The following is a 26,580-nucleotide window of genomic DNA, read 5'->3' on the forward strand; positions in this document are numbered from 1 at the left end:
TACAGCGAAGGTGTGTGTGTATATATACATCTCTAAAGGCAAGTTAAAAAAAAAAAAGGGAAAAAAATGCAAAATTAAGTTACTAATAAGGGAAAACTGTGGTGTAATTGTGGTATTGTGTCATAATTGCATTCAGTTGTTGGATGTCAATAAACCCCATCAATTTAAGTGCATTCAATAACTGGATGCAACTGTAGCACAGTACCATAATTACACCATAATCAAATTCTACTAATAAATATACAAAACTCGCTTTTAAATATGCTCAGATTTTTTTTAATCTTTTTATAAGATAAATATATTGAAATTTCCCCCCTTGAAAAGATGAAATCATTACGACTACCAAATAGTCCGCACACCCACCCCTATTGTGGCTTAATTTGACTCTTAACTTCAATTAACTAAATAAGGTTTAATTTTTTTAGGGTCCAACTATGATATCTATTTTTTTTTTTTTAAGGAACTATGATATCTGCTAGTGTCATATACTACACTGCTAAATGATCAGAAAATCAAATAAAATAGATAAAATCTGACTATGCAATAATGCCCTCACAGCCTTAATTTTAATGCAGAATTTAAATAATTTTAAACATTTTTTTCAGAGTAAAAAAGTGTTAGATCACAATCTTCAACTTAAAAGGAAGAAATTTTGCAACAAAGGTTTTCTATTCTGTGACTCATTGGCACATCAACCTTTTTTGTGTTTTCATTTATTTATTTTTATTAACTGCTTCACTAGTCAATCCACTTTTACTTGTTGGATTAGTCGGCACGCACCTTTTTCCCCTTAATTATATAAGTGTTGTAGAGTTTTTGAGTTTCCTCAATAGTCGTGGTGAATATTCTCTTAATTTCTCATTTTGGATTTTAGTGAACTTCAATTATTTGTTAGATTTTAATCGGATATTTATAATACGCCTTGGGCTTTTCATTTTGTATACAATATTATTAAAAAAAAAAAAACTGATAAACATAGAATCCACTAATAACTGTTTTATTTAACTAGGAAAGATATTACATCACTTCCCTTAAAAGAACGAACTTAGATTTTAGTTTCACTTGCCTGAGAAACATAAAATCTGCTGCATAGAAAATAATTTATTTTCCTGTTCGATGGGGGACTAAATAACCTTATATTTGCTCCACAAGTAAATCTTGCTGTATCATTAACCGATAAAATTATGCGAATTCGATGTCTTCCAATTATGATGAGGCTTAAAATCCTCAGAAGTCAGAACTCCGCTGATATGAAGGGCTCTCTTTTCAAAGAAGCCAATAACTCTCATTTTACTTTGTGTTCCATTGTTATAATGATTTGATTTTTCGATCATTTTACTTTTATCTGCTGAGGGGGTAAAACTTTGACTTGTTCAGGAGTTCATCTGACCAACTATGGCCAACCCCCCTGTTATCCCTTGGTTTAGTTTCATTTTCACTGCGAATATATACACACACAAGCACGCACGCACACAGGAGATAATAAGAAGCATTTGACGAGCAGATTATTACGATTCCCACAACCTCTCATCAGAATTAACGTTATATCTTACTCTTTGTGCAATCTACACGCAGCATCCCACGACACTGAAGTAAAATTGTGAAAACTAAAGAAAGCACCCTCTAACAAGAACATCACATAGTCAAACAACAAATACAATACACCATGAGAAGTGCACTCAAACCAAGAGTATCCCACTGAAACACATATCTTTTTTTTTACATAAACACTGAACTATGTAGAATTCCCACCGAGGTCATTTTTTACTGCCATATACAGTCAAAGAATTTCAATTAAACTATAAAAGGATAGAAGCAACTTTCCAACCCCATATCTGCGGTAGCTGGCTTTAACAAATATTGTGGCCATATTTCTCCAATCTTAAAAAACCTATAGAGAATAGCCGTTACACCGGTCAGTACAAAAGAACAAAAGTTAATGTTTATCATCGAAAAACACCTATATATTTAAATAGGTATCCCAGCCCTCTTAGACCAAGAGATCAACAAAACTTAGAAAGAGAAATCAACTATGGAAACACATCACTCTTCAACTTAATCAGCTGGGACATACGACACAGCTTAGTCCTGGCTTACTGAGCTACAACGAACATCCAGGATATGGTACACTCAAAATCCAAAATCTGATTCCTCCTCTTTCAAGAATTGAAGTCCATAATCTGAAGCACCATGCTCAGCATAGTTAACTCCAACAGGAAGCTCCATATCAGGATTCCGCAATTGGAAAAACGGGTCCAATGGTTTCTCGTATCCAAATTGGCTTTGATCAAGTGATCCTGCTTGAAGATTATAATAACTCAACTCACTCTGCTGCTCGGAGCCACAAAGGGGATTATTATCTAACAGATCTAACAGATCATTGACATCAAACATTTCATCCTTAGACCAGTCGTATCCCTCCAGCCAATCAATTCCTGTAGCATCTTTACGCTCATCCCCTGTCTCTGGTTTAACGTCACAAATACTGCCCAGAATAGGTTCGTCTCTTGCTTCCGGCTTGCAATCTAGCTGTTCACCCCAGTAGTACTTTTCATTATCCTCAGCCTCATCTTTAGCTTTTGGTTTGACTGGACTACTTAGTAACTCGGCCTCAGGTTGGGCAATTATTTTAGATTCGGCTTCTCTTGCGTCATTCTTCACTTTAGCATCCTCAATCTCAGACTGGTTTGATGACGTCGTTGAATCAGAATCCTTCGAAGACTCATTCAATCTTGAAACATCGGGCAAATTAAGCCGTGCACAAGGACCATACATAGCCCTAGCAGCATGATCATAAGCAAGGGCAGCCTCAACAGCACTTGGAAAAGTACCAAGCCATAGCCTATTTCCCCTGTTTGGCTCCCTTATCTCCGCAACCCACTTACCCCAGGTCCTCTGCCTCACACCTCGATAATCACACCGTCCATTCTCCGGTCCTCCTTTACCTTTCATACAACCCTTTTTCGAACCCTTGGCCGGAACTCTTCTCATTGGTTTATCCTCGCCATTGCCAGATTCAAGCGATTCATTATATCGCCTCCACCGTTCAAGAGTCTCAGCAACATTAACGCCATCTCTTCGTTTCCTTTTCCTGGAGGAATCAATTGCAGACACGTTAGAACCTTGCTTACTACAAACAGCCATCTTCCTAATAACCTCGATAATGTGGCAAAGCAACCACCTTTATATAGAAGGAAACATTTTTATGGGTAGGAATCCAAAAACAAGTTGGCAAACGCTACGTCGAAAAAACATTAAAAAAAAAAAGGTTTTTGTCCACTAGTGATAATAATCCATTTTAAAAACGGAATTCCTTTGGGGGCAAGTAATATCCTTTCGCCTAACTTTAAAAGGATTACTTTAGCTCCAAGTAATTAAGAAATGAAATATAAAAGTCAGATCCTATAGACACAAAACCGGGTAATTTTTTTTTTATAAAAAAAAAAAACAAATTATAAACCCTAAACTACTCAAATTTTGATGTATTCAAAAATCAGAAAAATTAAACGCAAACTCCAAAAAGCCGTTTAGGATAAAAACAAAGCCCTAATTGATTAAATGCCCACTTAAAGAAAATCTAATCAGATCAAGGAATCAAAAACCCTAGAAACAGAAATAAGGGAAAAAAAAAAACTCCAAAAATCAAACTAACCTGTCACTACTCAGTGGCATCATAAGAGACGGAGAAGAATCTTTGCTTTGAATAGCCATTGTGGTTTCCGTTCTGATAATCACAGACTCAAAAGTGTTTTTGGTCGCCTTGTTTTGTGTTTTTGGTTCGCTTTTCGCGTTTTTGTTTCGCGTTTTTTCGAGAGCTGTCTTTTTTTCCGTTTCTCTGCTCTGTCTTAGGCTTTGAGAAAGTTTCAGATTAAAGGAGAAATCTTAAGATATTTGCGGGTTGAGAGATATTTATAGCCTTTCCCTAGATATTTATTCATTAAAATATATTTTTTGGGTTGGATGACGTGGTAGATCTCTAGTCGCGTCGTGGCGCTTCGCTCTCCGTGCCCGGAGGCACGTGTCACCTCGAAGCTTCGCGAAACCACTAAAACCCCGCCACCATAGTTTGCTTTGCACTGAAGTAATTTCCCAATTTTAGTCCCGCTCGCTCAGCTCTTGCCATCGACTTTCCACGAAACCTCGATTTTGCCACTGAGCTTCCCGGCACCAGGATTGGAATTGAATTGGGTCAAACTTTATCGCCACAGCCGCAAATTACCAAATTTGGAGAATTTGGGTAATATTGTAATTATATATTTGTTAGTACTTTTAACTCGACTAAATCACCAAGTCATCACAATTTGTTCCAATCCGAATGCTCGACAATTAATAAACGTCCAATTGCATGATATGTGCCTAATTTAATGATGAGATTTAAACGCCAACATTTGTATATATCTTAGGCTTTTCTTTTAGAAGAATATTACGAGAAAATAAACTAAATTCGACCTAAATTTTGACGTGTAGGTTAATGGTAAACAATGATTATTAAGTAAAAGTGCTGTCTATATAAATCTTAGTTAATGTGCTCCGAAAATTGCGCCAGCATACCTAAGTCTGTGTTCTAACTTATATTTCGTAATATTAGAAAATAAACTTGAAAATTGGTTTGAAAATGAGTTGTGTTTAGGTTTTGTGTTATTTTCTTATCGTGGCGTGTTAAATTGTACTTACTCAAATTTACTTAATAACTTTTTTGGATATAAAAATAACAATTTAAACTTATTTGTTATCATTATTATACTATCCAAATCAACTGGTTTAGACCATTTTTTTTCAATTTACTTATTAAACACAAATAATAATTTAAAAAATTAAGAATATAATACTAAATAAGGCAATAAAATTCTATTTGGTATTGAGGTTGAGCATTGTAAGTTAAAAGTTATAGCATTAAAAGATTTGGTAAACATTAGCGCAGCGGCCCTAAATAAATTCTAAGTTGTTTTGATCCACAATTTATATGATGAAAAATCTATAATATATTTACTATTTTTATCAAAATTATTATTTAAAAAGTCATATTCATTATAAATTAATGTACTTACAAATTTTTTTTCACAACAATTATAATTTTTAAGTTACAACATCTCAATACCAAACAAGGCTTAATTCTTCATCTTTAATACGATGTAGTACACGGAATTATTATTAAAATTCAAAAATTAAATTTTAAAAAAATAATATGGTATTTTGATGCTCTTTCACGAGAGCAAGAGAGACACAAAAATGAAAGTTTGCTTCCATAAGCCTCATTCATCAATTGGCGTCACGGTAGAGTGATCATGCTTGGGCCAAAAAAATTGATACAGTAGCTGCATGTAATTTAAAATCACTCTCTCTTTTCCGTAAAAAAAATTAGTAATTATTAATGCTAAACGTGTTTGAACGAACAAAATATTTTCCGATGATTTAAACCAAAATTAATTTGTATAATTGGAATGAGAAAGAGAATCCTAAACTCCAACCCAAGTTCCTAAATTAAATTTGGGAGCTTAGGATTCGTGGGGCCGGAGCCCAGCAAATGGAGTTCAGGAAAACTAACAATTATTTGTAAAATCGCGACTCTTCTTCTACAGCATACTATTGGAGTAGTATCAGCGATCTGGAAGGACAAACCAAAAAAAAGGAACACGTGTAAAATAAATAAAAGAATAAAAAAGGTGGCGCTGTCTCCTCATCCTCATCAACATCAACGGCGAAGCAATAGTAGCCCAGTCGATAGACAGCTTAACTGCTCCAGCCTTGCATGTGCTCCACGTGCGTCCCCAAACCGGCCAACAAATCATCAGTGACGTGGCAACTGCTTAAGCTAGTAAGATGTCATCGGTGACCTCTGAATAAGAGGCAGCTATTATCAATAAGCGGCTCTGCTGCTTCCGGCTGACGTATCTGCTTACTGTCACTAACGAACGTCTAGAAGAATTGTAGAATGGAAAGTTTAGTTCCACATTATCTTGAAAAACAAATGTGCGTTGAACATTAAAAAGTTATTTTGACCAACCTAGGCCTTGGACAAGGAAGGCAGCAAGTGGGGTTTTATTTGATCCAATTTTATTTCCAATTTGGTCTCTCTCTGTCATTGTCAACTGCTACTACCGAATACCACCAATGAGCCCAAATGAGTTAACTAACATGGTACCATGGTTTATAAATCAGGGTCGGAACAAGCCAACTTTAACTATGGGGGTCGAAGAATTTGTATAAAAAAGCGCGACAGATATTATTTTGCTCATTCATAGAATAATTCCATATTTATTGACACAATTTTGGATCAGGTTGTACAGAGTTTAAATTATCATCTTTTCTTGATTCAATTCATGGAGATTTAAAAGAGATGTTACTATTGGTTAAGAGTTAAAGGTTTTACATTAGTTGAACTCAGAGTTAAAGAAATTAGATTTTTTATTGTATCTTTTTTCTTAAAGAATGCATCTAGAATCATTTGTGATTTAACGATAACCTACGAAAAAATTATTATTTATAAAAAGGCTGCATCTTTTCTCCTAAAGAATGTATCTAAAGTCTTTTGTGATGTAAGAAAAAAATTATTTATATATATAAAGGTTATTGGATTATTAACAATGCGATGTGAAAAAATTATTATTTATAAAAATAAGTGGACTTTCATTACTTTTTAATTTCTAGTAAGTGGAGAGGAGATTCTTTTTTTTTCTCTCTCCTAATTTGGCTAGCTATTAACTATTTGCTAGTGGTGGAAAACTGAAAACTAAAAACTGGAAATTCATTATTTTAGAATCAAGATAATTAAAAACTAATATTAATAAAATTAATTAATTCAAAAAATAATAATAAAATTAATGTTCAAGGTCAAGATTTGCCTTCAATCGAGAAGTTCTACTAATTCGTTGCCACTAATTCGTTGCCAATCAAGCATTACCCATGGTAAGAAAAATGATTTTAAATTTGGATAAAAAAATTTCTTTTTGGGTCTTCTTCTTCTTCTTTGACTCTTTTTCTTTTCTTTCTTTCTTTCTTTATTTTTTTTTTAAATACAAGTAAATGATAATTTGCAAGTCTATAACATGGGTATTAGATTGACATCAATTCATTTTGATAAAAAATATTGAGTATTAAAAATTTTTAATTTTTTTTAACAAGTATCGTGCCCATGCTAGTACTTTAAAAGACCAGCCCCTAATTTAAATGTTATCACATATAATATCACGTAAAAGATAAATTGCATGCCATCATAGTGTAAGAATTATGTTTATTAAAATTAATTATTTTGATTCTATAAACATGAATTAGCGACACTTAAAAGACAAGAAATTTTATAAAACAAGATAATAATTAAAAAAATATAAAACCTCTACTAAACATCAGTTGTATATTATTTGAATATTTTAAAATTGTATTGTATTTTTTAAAAAAAAAAAAGGTGAAAGTTTCGGATAGAGCTGGATAGAGATGAGAAATCAGAATTTACTCTTTATTATTACTTAAACTGAGCAAAATACCTTTACAATCAGTTAAGTTGCATTTATAGTCCGTATTCGATATAGTCAGTTAAGTTATATTTATAGTCTAGATTGTATGATGAATTGCCCTAGTTGAAACAATTTTCTGACTACGTCCATGTTAAGTAGAATCATCATGTTCACCTACCATGGTACACTAGATTCACACACTTCAATGCAATTTTGTAACAATATAGACGTACTAGATTTTGTGACCTTTTTAAAATATTATTTTACAACTGGATAATAAAAACATAGGTTTAGGCCTCATTAAAATTTATGGTCATGGCTCACATGAGATAACACTTAAGATATGTTCACTTCCCAAATTGAGGAATCAGAATCTAGAATCAGATTCAATGACAACGTTTACTTTGCAAAATAAAGTCGCGAATCAGAATTGAAATCGTAGAGTCCACCCGAATTTAGGAATGGGGAATGAGAAATTGATTCCTATGGGGGGTGGTGGGAATGAGTCTCCCATTCCCAAGAATGACCAAAATCCTCCTCCCCCCAAAATAAAAATTCTCATTTCATCATCAGTTATAATTAATTAATATACTATTATAATGATTAATTGATATATTAATATATTATTAACAATAAATTTGAAAAAATAATCACTATAATTAAAATATAAACTAATAATTATGCAATAGTTTATTAAGTACTTTTTAGTAATTTTTTACAATCTAACTCATTCCAATTCCACGACAAAATAAATACATTAATGGCAATCCAGCTTATTTCGATTTCGATTCTTACAATTTAAATAAACAATTTGTTCTGATTTTTATTCTCCATTCTCATTTCACCCCACTTCCATTTCTGCCTATCTCGATTCTAATTTAATAAACGCACCATTAATCCATTATAACCATATTAGGTTTGGTAATTCATATATACCCCACCTTCCGCCCAATCCCAAAAAAAAAAGGAAAAAGAAAAAAAGGAAAAAAGAGTTTTCGAATTCAATTTTTGGCTATACGTATCACTGTATGAGCCCATAGTCCCCCAGTCAATATTTCACACTCATGGGCTGGGCCTATAAAAGTTAACTTCAAGCCCGTTAAGAAAATATTCACCTACACATATTATACAGACATATAATAACGAAGTTAAATATAAAATTTGTTATTTTTTATAACAATGCATTTAATATAAAATTATATATAACTTTTAACAATTTTATTATATTTACAGAGTTGGGTTCAAAAACTTGAATCTCAATATATATAAAGTTATAAACTTTTTTCTGGTTCAACGAAATAGCAAATTGTTTACAATTTGTTTTGTGAGTTTACTTACAAACAAGATAAGGGATTATTCGCTAACACTAAATATATAAAGATAGTTCTCTAAATTTATTCTCTTGATGAGAAGCCACCACCCTGGTTACAGCTCATTTCATATTTTCACTCGGAATATGGTTTAATATTTACTAGGCCAAAAACTAATAAAAAGAAACTGCAACGAAAAAACCAATTTCTTGCTAATTGCCTTGTGTGCGCTTCACAAAATCTTTTCACATACTGCTTATCGTTAAAACGTTTAACATCCAAAGCTTAACCTCTCTTTTCGAGTTGATGTTGCAGTTTAGTTGTTGGTTACTTATATAAATAATACTTAACGTATGCATAAAGGTGATATTAATCAAGAATTGAAGAAAATAAATCACAGGAATGGCGACCAACTATGGCTATGAATCATATTTGCCGAGCAATACAAACATCGGCCTGAATTACACGATCTGCGTGATGTATAACTCAGGGGTTAAGTTCTTGAAAGGCATTCATATTGGCAAAGAACCTCGCGTTCCTGACAGTTCTGTGTTTCCATATGTTATGCTTCAATTAATCTTGTCTTTTTTCATGTCCCGATTGGTCTATTATCTTCTCAGACCATTGAAGCAACCAAAACTTGTCTGCTATATCTTGGTATGTTCTTGGCCTCCGGTTCTATATTTTGCAGATCGAATTATACTGCTAGCTTTTGTTCTTTATTATAAAATCTAAATCAGATACGTTGTTGCTCATGAGAGCGTACGTCCTCATTTCACATGTTGTCATGGATACAACGACTATACATTGTTCATGTGTTTTTGGATTTTTAAGAAATCAAAATATTATTTATTATAGAAATGTTATTTTGTCAGGGAAATATTGCCCGAAATTTTTTGAGCAAGCCAAACGTGAGCCTCGCCAAAGCTAAGAGTTCACCTTGCCCAAGAAAATTTCGTGCCGTATTTTCAGGAGAGTAGCATTGCTTCAATATCTATGCCTACTCTACTAGGTGGAGATTTCCTGAAACACGTATTCAAGGGGGTTATATTAATACAGTATAGTATTTCCTGCAAACTCTAACAGGAAAATTTTTAAGTGCAAACATTTTGATAACGTCATAAAATGTTTGGCATTGTTTAATTGTAATTTAAGTGCAGAGACATTCTCATGTTTTAAAGTGTGGATTTTCGTTAGGAATGGCTAACTGTCTTAACTATAATTTAACATCATATTATAACTAGACAACATTATTTAGCTGTAATTTAATGCAACATCATATCTAGTTGTCTAGTTAAGCCATTAAAACTAGACAGATATTTTCCAGCTCAAATTAGCATTTTACAGATTAACTGTTAACATATTATATATTTCTGAAATTGAATAATTTGGTCCTGCAGGGTGGAATTGTACTAGGACCGTCGGTTCTATCCCGTAACAAGATAATCATGGACACAATTTTTCCTCGAAGAGAAATGATGGTGATTAATACATTGTCCACTCTTAGCGGTGTGTACTTTATCTTCATCATTTCAGTGAAAATGGACACCGTTAAAATCTTAAGAGCTGCAAAACACACATGGTTTATCACCATAGCATGCCTTGTGATTCCATACATGATTGCCATGTTTCTATCTCGTATTCTATCAGATTACACTCCTGGAGTTGAAAGGGGACTGTTTCGATTATATTTTACCTCCCTTTTGTCAATGACTTATTTCTCTACTGTTGCGGATGCCGTTAGTGAACTCAAGTTGTTAACTTCAGAATTAGGCCAACTTGCCATGTCTTCATCAATGTTGGCTGAGTTGCTGGGATGGATTGCGTTAATGGCTGAAGCAGTGTTTAACAAAAGCCTGGGGCATAAAGCTGAAAGCTCGCTTTGCTTAATTGGATTATTGTTCTTCTCATTCTTAGTTGTTCGGCCAGCGGTACTGTTGGTAGTTAATAGAACGCCAGAAGGGAAGCCTGTGAAAGAAGGTTATGTTATAGGATTAATGATTTTACCCATAGCCATGGGAGCTTTAACTGACATGTTAGGCGTTTCGTTTGCGCTTGGGGCTCTAATTGTTGGCTTAATAGTACCTGCTGGACCACCTCTGGGTTCAGCACTAGTAGAAAAATGTGATTTCGTCATCTCTAATATTCTTTTGCCTTTCTTCTACCTTCGAATTGGGTTGCTCACGAATGTACATTCGATCAAGAATTTTAAATCTTTTGCAGCACTTGAGACAATACTAGTTGGGGCCTATGTTGGGAAGCTTGTTGGAAGTTTATGCACCGTGCTCTTCTTCGGAACAAGTCTAAGATTTGGTATCTTGTTCAGTTTCATTTTGAACGTCAAGGGTATAAATGAGTTCATGTTACTCAACCGGTTGCGAGTGAATTTCAAGGTAAGATTTAGAGCCAGCAGTGGATTAGGGAATTTTATGTTTTAACTTTAATTTTTGGAAAAAAAACAACTTTTATTAATGAGATTAACGGAGCATTGTTATGGTATTAATTTATTTTGCAGACAATAGATGAAGCCTCTTATGCAACGATGGTACTGTCCCACTTGGCTGTGAATGCAATTGTCACGCCTATTATATGCATCTACCACAAGCCTCAGACGAGATGTAAAGTGACTGAAGACAAACAAATGAGGACATTGCAAACCACTCCAATCAGTAGTGAATTACGAATCTTTTGCGGAGTTCACTTTGAAGGGAATATCCGCAGCATCGTCGCTCTGCTTAAAGCATGTAACCCTTGTGAAACAAGCCCAATGTGCGTATATTTAGTCCACCTAATCGAGCTTGTTGGTCGAGCATCACCAGTATTAGCACCTTACAACGCCCAAAAACTGAGATTAATAAGGGAAGATTCCACTTACCGTATTATGCATGCTGCGGAGAAACAATTTAGAAGCTCTGATATTCCCTTTACTATTTTGCCTTACAAAATGATTGCTCCGTATGATACCATGCATGAAAGCATTTGTGAGCTAGTGAAAGAAAAGTTCATCCCTTTGGTTGTGCTTCCGTTTAATAAAAAAAGACAAGGAAGGACAACCAACTTACAGAATTTTAACATGAACATTCAAGCACATGCACCTTGCACTGTTGGGCTCTTGGTAGATAAAAGCTCCACTACCGGCCATTTCTACTCAATCGGCCACTTCACTTATAGTCTTGTAGTGCTCTTCTTAGGTGGGGCTGATGACAGAGAGGCATTGGCGTTGGTCTCGCGCATGTCTGGCCATCCTGGTTTGAGCATTACTGTGTTCAGAATCACCGTGATAGAGGATGAACAAAGTGAATATGATTGCGAGAGGCATTTAGATGAAATTGCAATAAATGAATTTATTACCAATAATATCAGCAATGCATGTGTGGCGTGTAGTCAGGTGATTGCCAAAAACACAACGGAAGTAATAGATGTGATTAGGAGAATGGACGGGTACTACAACCTTGTAATTGTAGGCAAAAAGCGAGCGGTGACCTCGCGATTGGAGGAAGAAATGAAGCTTTGGGTTGAGTATGAGGAGCTTGGAGTTATTGGTGATACGCTTGCTTCGGTGGATTTTTGCAAAGGCATGACATCTGTTTTGGTCATACAATGCGGTATAGGTTCAGTAACAATTAGTGAAGCAAATAAAAGTAATCAATATTCACCGAAACGAAGCGATCATTTTTCCTTCGCCTCATCAAATAGCGATAGAATTATTAGTAATAATGCAGTATCCGAAAAAGGTGATGGAAAAATTTGTACAAATGTATAATTAAATCCACTGCTTTAACTAGTTTTTGTTTCTAACTCTCGTTAGTGTGAGAGAATCAAGATTTCTAGACCTCAGCTGGATAACAAAATGTGTTAGATTTTGTTAGCCGAAAAATCGTTAATTTGTTTCTATTTATATATGTACATATTTTTTTCTACTAAGTATTTTTATGTGGCATTTGAATTGGTTTTTGAATCTTAGATTGATCTTTTACAACAAGCCTCGATCAATTTCTACACAAACATAAGAGAAAAAAATGATTATGTGAGAAAAAAAGAATTATGTCATCCTCGGAGAGAATTAACTTTCATCTTATTTATTCAACCACGAGTCCTTTTGAATATAATATAACAAAGCTAAATAGTCGAGTACCATAATGTGGTATTCATTTTTTCATATTTCAAAGCAGATAATTTTTAATTGAGTCCTTACTATTTGTAGAAAAAAATTCTCAGACCGGAAGTTTATAAAATGAATCGAATAAATCATTTCAAATACAAATTTATGTCATTCAAGTCCTAACCTAATTCTTCTGTTAAAAAGTTACAGAAAATGTTAACTTAAACATAAAATGACAACTATACCCCTATATATTATATTAATTATTTAACATACAATTTTACCCTTGGGTATTATTTCTTTTTCAGTCTAATTGCCTATTTACCAATTTTCGGTTACAAAAATCTGCAAGAAATTAAACAAAATCTTTAGTCAATTTTTATAAATTAATTCAAATTTAAAGAGCATCATTAAAAAACATAACCATTATAACTCTTGGAAATTACACATGAAAATGTAACTTGCTATCCCTATAACTCCATCACATCTATAAAATAACTATGCCTAACATGATCTTTTTTTTTATCTTATTAAACTCAAAAACTCTTGGGTTGCATATTTCACCATAGCCTCTTTTAATAATGCAATAGATTCAAACGTATTTTCTACTTTCAGACTACCTAAACTATTTGGATTTGGTTTCCACTCATTATCAACAATGGATTCATACATCTATAAGAGATCATTCTCTTCATCAGACGAGTGCCCTATAATAAAGTGATCCTCACTAAATTTTTCAAACCTATCACTACCTACTCTAACACCTATATTGACAAGATTTTCAGATCTTATTAAAACACTTTCATGACATGACTGACCACCTCAAAATCAATGACAGGACAATTACTAATAAGAAAGAAAAGCTCCTCAAAAACCCAATATAAAGGACTCCTTAAGTTACTTGCATAACTTACAGTCCCTGATTTGATTAACTAACCAAAAAAAAGTGCCATATGTACATAATAGTAAAAAAATGTGACTGACTGAAACAGTTGGAGACGATGGCAAAAACATGTCAACCCAAACAACTCCTTTTTACAATGGTCGCCATAAAGAAAAACAACCTCGTTTCACAATTAAATTTTCAAATATTAAATTAAAAAGACCTAAAAATGGACTTACAAATCAAGGTGGCGCAAGCTGTTCATGTCTTCAATCATAAGATCGAATCATACAATCGTGTGGTAGTGAATTAGTAGCTCGTTTAGTTTCAACAAACCGACGCTGCTTGGGAGGTTTCCACTTCTATCCTCATCTCTGATTGCTGGTCCTTCCTCGCCGATTTCAAAGTGGAGTTCTTCGTGCTCAGATTCTTAAGAGAAAGGTAAATTTCTAGGGTTTCGATTTTAGTTCTACACTTCTTGTTGCAATTTTTTTTTTCTCAATAACCTTTTTTTTTTACTTTTTTTTTTGTTAACAAAATGGAAGCTATTATGTGGGGGGAAATACAAATTCATAATATTTTTTTTTTTGACAACTGTTATGATAGTCAAAACATGTTGTTTTGTATATTTTTGGATGGTAGAATTTGGGGGGGGGGGGGGAGGGGTGGAAGCAAACATTTTTTCTTCATACTTGTGCGTTTTCAATGGTTTTCTCTCAAAAATACTGATTTTCAAATACATTAATCGCATTTTTGATATTTGGAAGTACAGATTCTATTTCTCATTTTTCACTTCAGACTTTTTTTTTCAACAATTACCAAGAAGAGCCTTAACTTTTATACTAATTGTAGTAGTTAAGGTCTTAATATTCTAGCTTGGAATATTTCTCCTATAGTTATTTGTATGCATGTTATCTTATATAAGACACATTTTTTTTACTTACACCATAGTGCTAATTGCAATCAATACTTGTCCATATATCGTTTTTTGGGTTGATAGAGAGATGTTGTGACTGGGCTTGTAAATTGAACCACTCTTACATTGGGTAAAGTTTTGGCTCCTGAATAAGTATAAGCTAAAGTATAGCACATGGATTACTGGTCTTTTATGATGAAGGAGCTAGGGAAAATATTATTTTTTTAATGATAAAGTGATGGAAGAACTAGAGTTAGTATTAATGACAATGAGGTTGAGTTTAAAAGAAGAAATTGGTTTCAAATGTTACTGTCTTTCAGTCGGCTTAACCACATAGGAAATAACAAGAGAGTGATTTACGTGTAGAATAAGAATTCCTAGTCAAGAAAAGTTTGAACAAAGCTAGTTTTGTAATTTTAGATGATATGGAAAACATACTTCTCATTGTCTAAGTTGTGACATTTGTAAGTCCAGCGCATTAATAACACTGGTTTTCTTATTGAAAACCATACGGTGAGTCCTTTGGCAGTTTTAGCCATATGGATGATAGTTCAATCGATGTTCCTCCTATATTCCACCACGATAACTCTATGAAATGAGAGTTATCATGATTCTTTTAGCCGCAAACCAATATTACTTAGAAAGTAAATGATGTGTTTTTATTGCATGAGAGTCTATTTAAGTATATTTTCAATAAATTGATTTTTTTAGATCATTTTGTGCTCAGATTATATGCATGATTGTAGGTGACCAGAAAACTCAAGTTTTATGTATGAAATACTGTTGCAGCAGACTTGTAGAGATGATTAGAGAACTTAACTGTAGTGGAATTAAAACAAGTTTGAAACAGTAAAGATGTTGTAGCTGTTGCTGCAACAATTTCGTAACAACTGCAGTTGAGATTTCGTGCGTGTTTACTAAAAGATTACGATCCAAGGTTTCCAAAAATGGAAGACATACAGCTACACAATTCTGGTTACTCTAATTCTAAGATATAAAAGGAGCACGCATGAAAAGAAAGAGAGAGCCGTCACTCAAGGAAAAATAGTAGAGAAAAATAAAAAGAAAACAGAGAATAAAAGAGATTTGAGGGCTGCAACATAGGATTTAAGGAGAAAAAGAAGGAGAAATCGCAAGATAAGCGAACTTCACTTTCTCGTTTTTATTTTCTTGTTTTTTAATATTTATGAGAATGTATCTGGTAGCTAAAGCAATTCTTGTTCCTGTTTTATTGCAAATCATGAACTAAACTTTGTTGTGGTTGAGTGTTAAGCAAACTTAATGATTATTTGACTGAAATATGTGTGTTGCGTTGTATTTACTATAACATTTTGTATTAATTTTACTTATTGCAATTCCCTATTTCGGCTGACCGCCCATTTAGTGGGATATTAGCTAAGAAATAGTCTAAAAAATGTCTGACTTAGTGGAACAAATTAAGACAATACATGGTTTTAGATTGGATTTCTCACGTTGAGTTAATCTCGATTTGAATTGAGGCATGCCTGATCTAAAATTAGTGGAAAACTAGACATAAGGATTCACCTTGTAGGGCAATTAGAACCTAGTACGTATAATGTTAAATCTAATGTTAGCGTAACAACTGTTCATTGTTAGGTTGTATTTAGATATAAGATATCTAACTGACAACAACTGAGGATACATAAGAGATTCTGTCTAATGCTGTAGTAGATGTTGTAGCAACATAATCTTAATTGCAAAAATAGTAAAAAACATTCAGTGAATTTAATCACTCAACTACTCATTTCCTATTGATTACATCCTTATATTTGACTTAAAATTTTCCTTATTGCATTTTGTTATTTCCATTTTTAATTTAATTAGTTCATAAGTTTCATAAATTATTTTAATTTAGAGTTAAATTACACTATTAAAATTGTTGTAACAAATCCGATAACGTCAATCCCTGTAGAGACGATATGAATACTCATCAGTATATTACTTGTTGTGTACACTTGTACATTAACATGACAAGCATTTATTTATTGATTTTACTTTCGATGATTACGGTTTTAATTTTAGTCCTAAACTTTTATGTCATTCTATTTGAACAGTAGTTGTAATGGTTATGCCAGTGGTATTGATTCTGTTGCCCCAAACTCTTTAACTCAATGTTTGAACCAGTTTAGTACCTTTGGGTTCCTGCGAATGAAATGATCTTGTTATTATGTCAAATATTGATAAAAATGTCAATTTATCGAGCTTTACCAATTTAGATTTATTATCTATTTATCCTTTATATGTTCATTTAGAGCAAGTCTCTAATTTAGATTCTAAGATGAAGGGATGAAATTAGAGAACTCATTATTCTGCACAAAAATTGTTTATAATTAGAGCATGATTCTCTGAATTCCCTTTAAATTATAGAGGTATTGCAAGATCCCATAAGGATCGTACAACTTTATATTATCTGATTTGGATGTCCTGTTTTTCTTCTAAATAGCATATAAGTTTCTTATGCAGTTGTTCCATAGACTGAAGAGGAACATCAGATGTCTTTACCGGATTGTATAAACTGGGCAAAGTTGATTGGCATGGAATTGCTTGCAATTATGCTATATCTAGAACTCCTATTAAAATTTCTATCAACGCTCAGAAATAATTTTTCAGGCAAAATAACATGTCTAGCAGAAAAGATGTTCCAGCTTGTTTGATTTTGTTGCAAATGAAGTTAGTAGTCTTACTCTCTCTCTCTCTCTCTCTCTGTGTGTGTGTGTGTCTCATGTATGCTTTGACTAGGATGTCATACGTTGCGTGCACACATGTACAAAAGTACAACGTAGTGGATACTCCTTGCTCGTGGATGTAGATAATATTGTTGGATAGATTAGTGTATTTTTGAAACTTTACTTTTGATTAGCTTTTTTACTTTAACTGATTGTCATTCTCACCTGCATAGTTAATATGTTTTTGATTTTGTACGCTTTTGATAGTCGAGAAAGTGTTGTAGATCTTCGGACCCAATTGACTTAATACCAAGTGCAATGTTGATTGGTTATTGGTCTTGCATCTATAGAGGTTGCTCAGTGTGCTTTTTGTTGCTCCTTTCTCATTCTGTAAGGCTGCTTGAACAACCAACACTTTTTCTACTGTAAGCCCACTCGCTTTGATGCTTGAAAAGTGAAAAGAGATTACATCCTTCATTAGGATAGGACTTAAATTTTGCTTCTTTACTGGAAGTTCAATTTCACTTCTTTGCTGGAAGTTCAATTTCACTTCAGCATTATTGGCTAATATATACATTATTTATATGTTAATTGGATAGGTTTGTTTACATTTTCCCACTGATATAACTAATAGTAATTTCCCTCTCGAATCTTAAACAATTAGGAACCAATAGTCTTAAACAATTACGAACAATGTGACAATTAAATAAATTATTGATAACTTCATAAATTTACAAATTCACATATTAATTTTTAAATGAATCTATTACTAGAGCAAGAAACCATCTAGCCATCTCAGTCTCGCCCATGTTATTTCAATTTCAGCATATGGAACGAAATCAATTCTTTAGGGCTGAGCTTATTTGACCTCTTTTCATATCAACCGTGCTACCTGCAAACAAATGAAGCAAATCCCAAAAACAGCTACAAGATTAAAAGCAAAAACAATGCCAAACAATCAAAGGCCTAACCCAAAATTAAAAATTTAAATTGCCAAGTTGGTTGCCTTACACAGTGGACTAAGCTACTAATTTGGAGAATTTAATAATGCAACTATAATGGTCGGAATTCTGAATTTTCTCTTATTATGTATATAGTGTTGCTACATTAACAGATTTTATTCTATAAAACTATAATTGATTGCATAATTCTTATCAACCATCACAATGAGGAATTAATCCATTTATGCAACCATCCCACGAACACAAATATTCTTCCCATTTACGTTGACGCTAAATGTTATTTGGTTACATTATCATCATCATCATTACTACATCAAAAAGTTGCATCACTATTATGTCAAAAGGTTGTGCAACAATATATGCTTTGCAAAAGATATTACCAGCTTTAATAACAAAAAAAAGCGATCCTTAACACTTCCCCCTCTATGTCAGCAAAATAACATCACTCCTTAGTTTGTCATATCTGCAAACCTGGTTCATAATAATGATTGCAAAATTATGGATATGTTATCAATTCTTTAGCAAAAAATATGAAGGATAAGCACAATATCACAGGAATAGATTGATTATAAGCCTGTGCAGACAAAGTTAGAAATAACTTACTGCTATAGTCCTCTGAGCTGCAGTCATGGCTGATTGTTGTGAAAATTTTAATATACTCGCAAGCGCACGAATCTAGAAATAGAATAGTGGTAACGAGGTCGATCCCACAGGGATTGTTATAAATTGAAAAGTCTAATTTAAATCTAAAATTAATATTAATTCTAACCTAGTTGAGCAAATTGAGTTCTTAAGAAAATTAAACCAATTAAACTAAGGAAATTAAAATAAAGGAGAATTCAATAAGATAAGAATTACCAAGGTTTCAGAATCCACCACTATTCAACTAGTAATTATCTAATTATTAATTAATCCCCAATTTTAGAGTGACAACTCGAAATCAATCTATGTCATCTCATGGATATAACAATTAAGCCCAAGTAATTAAATCTAGTGTAGGTTCTTTTTCTGCTTAATAATATGACATCTAAGAATCTCATGTAAACATATTGAATAACAAAGAGTCAAAGTTTCCTAAGCACTCCATGTAAATAATTTAATGAAAGACATAAAATCAAAGATAATCATGTATAAACTTTATAAATCCAAGCATAGAATTAATCGAATATTAATCCTAACAATCAATAATGCATGACAGAATTGATGAAAAGATTTTATTAACATCCAATTAATCATGTGAAATAAAAACCATAATCATCAAAGAACATATATAGGGAATTAATTAAATAAAAAGATATAATTATTTCATTGAATAGGGTTTCATCCTTAACCTCAGTATACGAAAATTAGCTAGACATACTTGAATTGGGAGCAACAAAATAAATAAATTCAGCCATGGGGAAGCCGAATTGCTGCAGATTTTCTTCTCTATCTTGAATCCTTGCGTCTCCAGTTCTCCCTTCCTCCCGTGGCCCTCTTGCCTTTATATAATGTTACTGACTTGCTTAATCCTTATTGGATTCTAATTGCATTAATTCTTCTCCACCGACTTATAAAGCCCACTCACCAAGGCCTTTTAAAATTATTCCTTACTAAACTTTGAAAACAAAGCACACGTTTGACCACAAAAGCAAAAGGCCAATTAATGATTTCTTCTTTTAATGCCCAGCACATGCATTCCAAATTGCCAAATCTTTGCTTTCCAAATGCATGCCCACCGTTCATCCTTTGAAGAGATTGACTTCCAATTTTGGTCTTCTTTACTTCCATTAATTCTTGGTTGCATTTTTTTGTATTCCAATTTAATCTTTATTCCTTCTCAATTTGAAGTGTTTTCATGACCTTTTTATCAACAATCTCCAATTAATTCCCTATTCAATAAAACAATTCAATTAATTAAAAATAACAAATAAATATAACTAGCAATTATATTATTAAGGGTAAAATATGTATATAAATTATGCTCATCACTGATGCTTTCAAACAAGTTTTTAAGAGAGTCATTTGTTTCTTTTTTATCAAGTAAATCATGCAAACATGGAAGAATGAAATTGCAAACTTATACAAGCAGTATTTAAGACAAAGAAAGTATAGGCCTAAATTCAATAAAGAGATATTACCAGAAACTTCTTTTACGCATGAAATATTGAACTTGCTCTTTTCTCCTCTATGATAAAAAATTTCATATTGGAAACGCAAGCCTCATAAACCCAAAATTACTCAACATGAGAACACAACTATGGATTCATAACTACAATTGAAATTCCATGATAAAAAATTGATTATTCAATTTAATCTCTTAAATGCTCTAATAAAGACGAATAATTTTCTCTTGCAAACAGTTAAATTGAAAAACAAAAAATTCTGATTGCATGTTTCAAGCAGGACTAGCACATGTAACTGCTTCATTTTTCTTTCTCATTTCTTCCCAAATGCATCCCATTTTCCCTATTCACCAACTCCATGTAAATAAAATACCATCAAATTTGACAATAGTGAAAAAACTCAAACCAAATAGAGCTGTTAATATTTCTGGTAAAGAAAAGTTAACTATTTTCAAATTGCATTTATAATGACAATACATAATACAAAATAAGAGGTGCCTATTGCCTAAACACTAATATTGTGTAAACAAAATCATATTACTTTATATTTCCATTACTTATCATATAAAATGGTAGGAGATGGAGTTTAATCATAACTATTTTCTTATCTATTTTTTTTTAATTTCCATACAAAGTGCCATTTCTACTATTTAAAGAGTTGATTCCATTTTTCAAATTTAGCATGCAGATAAAAAATGGCGGAGTCAAATTAATGTCTTTTCCTATTATTGTAAATATTATTTAACAAACAACATATAAGTGCTAAAACCCAATACGAAAATTCATAAATACTTAATTCAACTTTGAAATCAGTATTTTCAAAATCAATCAATGACATAGATCAGTGCTCAAATGGCCAACTATCTAAAAAGGAAACAAGTTAAATAGAACATAATTCAGCAAAAACAATAATCAGTATATTCGGCAATCAAAGCAGGCAATGGGTATGTATTGAATGATCTTTGCTTTTTACTAAGAGTGACCAAAGAGAATATACAATAATGTAATGTCAATTTAAAAAATTAAAATAAAAAACAAAAGGAAAAGAACATGTAATCAATTGAATAAAGAAATATTAGCAACTAGAAATGATCGATCAAGGAATTTATCGAATCCATATGTGATATGTTTGATGATAGGCTTACGATGTTTGCTTAACGAAAAGCCAATCCGTGAAGCAACATAATGACAAGCAATCTTTCTGCCTACGTTCGACCGATCAGCCAAGCCGCATGAGGAAGAAACGCTGACAGCAACCACTTGCAGATGAATAGGCATCGACTTTGTTGACGGGGTCGATTATGTTTTGAAAATTTTCTTTCACGGATAGTTTTTTCCCTTTTGATAAACCCTAAAGCATTCCCTCTTTGATTTTTAATTTTTCTCCCTCCACAAATAGTCTTCAAACCATTTGTTCCGGTTACTTATTTTTCTAAACAAACCAATTCACCCAGTTTCCCCTCCATTGCTACTTTTGGACAAATTAAACATTATCCGTTCGATTAAATTTTAATACTTTGAGCGGGTGAGATTTCCCTGATTGTATGTTACGTTAAACATAATTTAGGAATTACCCCCACTATAATTCACTATCCTTTGAGATGAGCTTCCTCTGCCTACTTGTAGTTCATGGTAATACAACAGAAATTTCAATCATATCCATATGACTGTATCCATGCTTAACCATGATTTCTTGAACTTCTTGAAACAACATAATAATCTTGTATTCCTTTGGTTCCCCTATATCCTATTCCTATCTCATACATCACCCCCATTAACTTTAACCAACAAAAGAAAAGGTAACACAAGTACCTGTATCAATTTTAAACAAAAAGTATTGCATCAAAAAATGCTATACTAATACAATTTTATTTAGTAAAAAAAAAAGCTCAACCTCAATGAAATTTTAAATGTAATTTGGTTAAAAAAAAATACAAAAGCAAATTCAATCTAATACATATAAAAAATAGAAACTGAAAAGAGAAAAATAACCCAACAAAAAAGAAAGCAAGTAACAACTATGGTGAATTTAGTTTGATATGTATAAATATTAATACTGATAATAACACATAGAATTCAGTTTTAAATGAACAAAGAAGCAAATACGATGAATTTAGTCTTATGAATATAAAGATACCAATTAATTGAAAAGAAATATAGTATATATACAACAATTTAGGAAAGCCCATAAAATAGGCAAATTAAGTTCAATAAATACATAAACAAATATGGTATATTCGGTCTAATAATTACATAAATAGCAAATTATAAAAAGTAAATTAAAAAAATACAACATTCAATAAAAAAATCCACCAATAATTAAACATAGTTCATCATTTAGAAAAATGGACTTGACAAGCCTAATTTTTCACAAAGATCATTAAACACGGGAACAACTTTACCAGAAAATACTTGCAAAAATAACTAGAAAAATGGAGTTACCAACCTTTAAACTTAGGTTCTCTCCAATAATTGAACTCAATCAATGCTGACAAAGGTTTGGTCAAAGTCATGGTAGATTTATACAACATTTTTGGCGCGATCCCATGTTCTTTCGATCTATTCTCTCACACAAAGAATGCGGCAATTTTTGTAACATTAACTTAGATTACTTGAGTTTACTTTAAACTATTACCTCTTGTCAAAAATAAAGAATGACGATGTGCTCAATTATTTTTTACTAAAATGTCCTCAATGTTGTTAATATTTTTAACGGAGGAATTAAGTTAAGGACTTGAATGACATAAATTTGTGCATGAAAGGATTTAATCGATTCATTTTATAAACTTCTGATCTCTGAATTTTTTTCTACAAATAATAAGGACTCAATTAAAAATTACCATTTCAAAGCACATAATATGATGGTCATGATCCTTGATCGAGAACAATCGCATAATTTATGTGGATATCAATAATTTTTGGAGAAATTATAAATTCACTTTTCATAATTTTTTTAAGGATCTTTATCCTTATTTACAGGTGGCAGAAAACTCTTTAAAAATTCAAAAGAATTTAAATTAAGACAGGATTCTAATCCAAAAATTATATACAAAATTCTCTTTTTTTTAAATTAAAAATTTCTTGTTACTAGTTAATTAATTAATTAATTTTAAATAACCAAGTCAGAGTTAAATATGCAAGAAAGACCTAAATTATAGTATTTTCTAATAAACCATCCATCATTATTCAACACTTCTTTTTATATGGGAATTAACAGCATGTGATTAGGAAAAATATTTCCGCCACCTTGTATGTGTGTGTGTGTGTGTGTAGGGGATGGATCAGCAGCCCCCCAAAAATATTTTCAATTTTATACTAATTAATATCCATTAGATTTGAATTGAATCAATAGATGAGATTTATTGAAATTAAATCTTCAAGATCTTTTAATATTTTATCTCTCCATATGGACCCCACCTCAAATCTTTCTCACTCTTTTATTTTCTCCATTCCTTCATGTGATGTGCTCTCTCTCTCTCTCCCCTCCACTCTTCTCTTCTCTTCTCTAATTCTCTAATTCTTTTTAATCTATAACTTTTCATTTGCTTTTTTTTTCCTCAACTATTAAAATTTTTTAACTCTCTCCCACAAAATTCTTTACTCTCTCCAACTATTAACCTCACAACTCTTGGTGAAAATACTTGAAAATATAGAAGATTTGATATGTTGTAATATTTTTATTTATTTTTTACAGTTAATTTTAGCTAACTTTTCTAATTCATAATTTTTTCAATATTTTTATCTTTTATAAATTATTTATTTTTTCATTTTATTAAATCATTTTGTTATTTCAATTATTTGACACATTATAGGGGAATAATGGCGAAGAGGTTGAAAAAAATCTTGAACAATTAGGCACTATATGTGGGGATGATTTTTTAAACATTAGAGCAGGCTAGAAACTACTATGAAGATTACGGTAGATATGAGGGGTTTTGGATTCGAACTCAATCTTCTTCCAAGAGTAGAGTGGGCTATAATGAGGTGACCAGTGGACAATTTACTTGTGTCCATCAAGGGCAGTATGTGCCTAAGAGTAATAAGCCTAATTTTATGGAAGAACACAATGAAAAAGATGCAAGTGAGGTAAATACAAAAAAAGAGTAGAAATTGTTCAACAGTCAAATACGGGTGTGAAGCTAGTATGCGGGTTATGTATGATAAATGGTCAAACAAGTGGAAAGTTATGATTTTCAAGGACTCTCACAATCATAAAGTAGTTACTCCTGCTAGAAGAATGAAGATGAAGTCAAACAAACATATGACTAAAGCTGCTAAGAATTTGACTAAAGCTTTTCATAGAGAAAATTTGCTTATTGCAAAAGTTTGTTCAATTCTAGAAGGTTCGAAAATGAGATTTAACAATAGAGATTGTTATAATCATTTGAGGAAAGTGCGTCATAGGCAATTAGATGAAGGGGATGCCCAATTAGTCCTTACATATTTTAGTAAAAAGCAAGCTGAGAATCCTCAAACTTTTTTTATGCAATCTAATGTGATGAAAAAGGGCAAGGACATTAGAAAAAGGGCAAGCAACCAATTTTTTTTGGGTTGATACTTGATCACGGTTGGCAAATCACTGTTTTCAGAATGTAGTTTCATTTGACACAACTTATAGAACAAACAAGTACAATATGCCATTTGCACCATTCACAGGAGTGAACCACCATTTACAGTCAATACAATTCAGTTTTACACTTATATAAGATGAAACAAAGGTAACATTTCAATGACTTTTTGAGGCATGGCTTGAAGCCATGGGAGGACGTACTCCAGTTTCTATCATTACTGACCAAGACTTAGTAGTGAAAGGGGCAATTGCGAGGTTTTTCCAAATACTCACCATCAATTATGCCTTTGGCGTATTAAGAAGAAGTTTGTCGAGAAACTGTCATATGTGTATTTCAAGAAGTCCATATTCAAGATCGGATTGAAAAAATGTATCATGTTTACTTACAAAGTAGAGGGATTTGAAGAAACTTGGAAGAGTTTGATTATAGAAAATAAATTGGAAGACAATGGATGGCTAAATCATCTATATGAAATATCTGCTTCTTGGGTACCTGTTTATAATCGTAGTATTTTTTTTTTTTTTGCTAGAATGAATACTACAGGACAAAGTGAGGGCACTAATTCATTTTTTTATGGCTTTATAACATCCTCGACAAATCTTAGAGTGTTTGCTGTGAAATATGAGGAAGCATTGAAAAGGACTATTGAAAAAGAAAGTGATGAAGATTTTGAATCAGAACACAAATATCGAATTGTCAATGATGGATAATTTCTTTTGAAACATGCATCACAATTATATACCAGAAATGCTTTTAATAAATTCAAGGATGAATGGAGTCAAGTTAATCAATAAAAAGTTGAAGAAAGTGAATGTGATGCCGAATTTCTCAAATACCTAGTGAGAACAAAGTTTGGAGAATCTGAAGAGTTTATGGTAAAGTTAAATTTGCAAACTTATGAGGATACTTGTGATTGTAAAAAAATTGAGTTTGTTGGAATACTTTATAGACATATGCTGAAAAAAGTGTTTGTTTGTTTAGACATTGATAAGCTGCCAAATCATTTTATTCTTTCAAGATGGAAACAAGAGGCAAGTAAATTTAGAAAGATAGATTTGAAAGATTTTTTTTTTTTAAATGATGGTAAAGAAGAATTAGAGGCTTTGAGACTAAGCCATATATGCCACCAAGCTACTAAATTAGGATGTGTTGCTGCATCTTCAAACAAGGCATACTTTATTTACATGGATGGTATAAACGAGCTAGCCAAAAAGCTGTCATGTATTTCAAACCAACCAGCCACCGTTTGGCAACAAAAAGATGATCTTGCTTTAGTATTAGTTCATCTCAGCCATTACTTTTGGATCCAAATATTTCACAAACCAAGGGTCGAAAGAAAGATGTTAACAACACTGGCTGAATCAAAAGTGGTATTGAGTTGGCTCTTGGCAAGAAAAAGAGGAAGTGCAATTTATAAGGTAAACTTGGATATGATGAGTGTATTTGTCCTTTGAATCCAATTAGAAAAAGTATTGAAACATGAAATCTAGATATATTGCAAATAAATCTTGTGATAATTACCTTTCAATATTAAAGATCTCTTTAAAAAGTTTATTTTTAATTATTTGCAGAAATATTAAAGAATGAAGCAAT

General features: G+C 32.3%; 2 protein-coding genes and 1 long non-coding RNA gene across 4 annotated transcripts; 1 reads left to right on the forward strand and 2 right to left on the reverse strand.

The window, feature by feature from the left end:
- Positions 1–1,691: 1,691 nt before the first annotated feature.
- LOC102610198 (dehydration-responsive element-binding protein 2A) lies at positions 1,692–3,884 on the reverse strand. The gene is made up of 2 exons (XM_006486183.4): positions 3,653–3,884; positions 1,692–3,091 (listed from the first exon to the last, which is right to left on the reverse strand). The coding sequence occupies exons 1-2, from the start codon at positions 3,709–3,711 to the stop codon at positions 2,131–2,133; spliced, it is 1,020 nt and encodes a 339-aa protein (XP_006486246.1). The 5' UTR covers positions 3,712–3,884; the 3' UTR covers positions 1,692–2,130.
- Positions 3,885–9,163: 5,279 nt separating this feature from the next.
- Positions 9,164–12,524, forward strand: LOC102615062 (cation/H(+) antiporter 15-like). The gene is made up of 3 exons (XM_006486460.1): positions 9,164–9,418; positions 10,162–11,154; positions 11,277–12,524. The coding sequence occupies exons 1-3, from the start codon at positions 9,164–9,166 to the stop codon at positions 12,522–12,524; spliced, it is 2,496 nt and encodes an 831-aa protein (XP_006486523.1).
- Positions 12,525–18,050: 5,526 nt separating this feature from the next.
- LOC127901924 (uncharacterized) lies at positions 18,051–21,817 on the reverse strand. Of its 2 annotated transcripts, XR_008054274.1 has the most exons (5): positions 21,562–21,817; positions 19,672–20,182; positions 18,915–18,986; positions 18,692–18,782; positions 18,051–18,241 (listed from the first exon to the last, which is right to left on the reverse strand). It is a non-coding gene; the product is annotated as an uncharacterized LOC127901924 (long non-coding RNA). The 2 variants fall into 2 exon arrangements; XR_008054273.1 differs by lacking the exons at positions 18,051–18,241; positions 18,692–18,782; positions 18,915–18,986 and having other exon boundaries at positions 19,594–20,182.
- Between the last annotated feature and the right edge of the window lie 4,763 nt (positions 21,818–26,580).

This window comes from Citrus sinensis, chromosome 4, assembly GCF_022201045.2.
Source record: "Citrus sinensis cultivar Valencia sweet orange chromosome 4, DVS_A1.0, whole genome shotgun sequence".
In the NCBI taxonomy this organism is placed as follows: domain Eukaryota; kingdom Viridiplantae; phylum Streptophyta; class Magnoliopsida; order Sapindales; family Rutaceae; genus Citrus; species Citrus sinensis.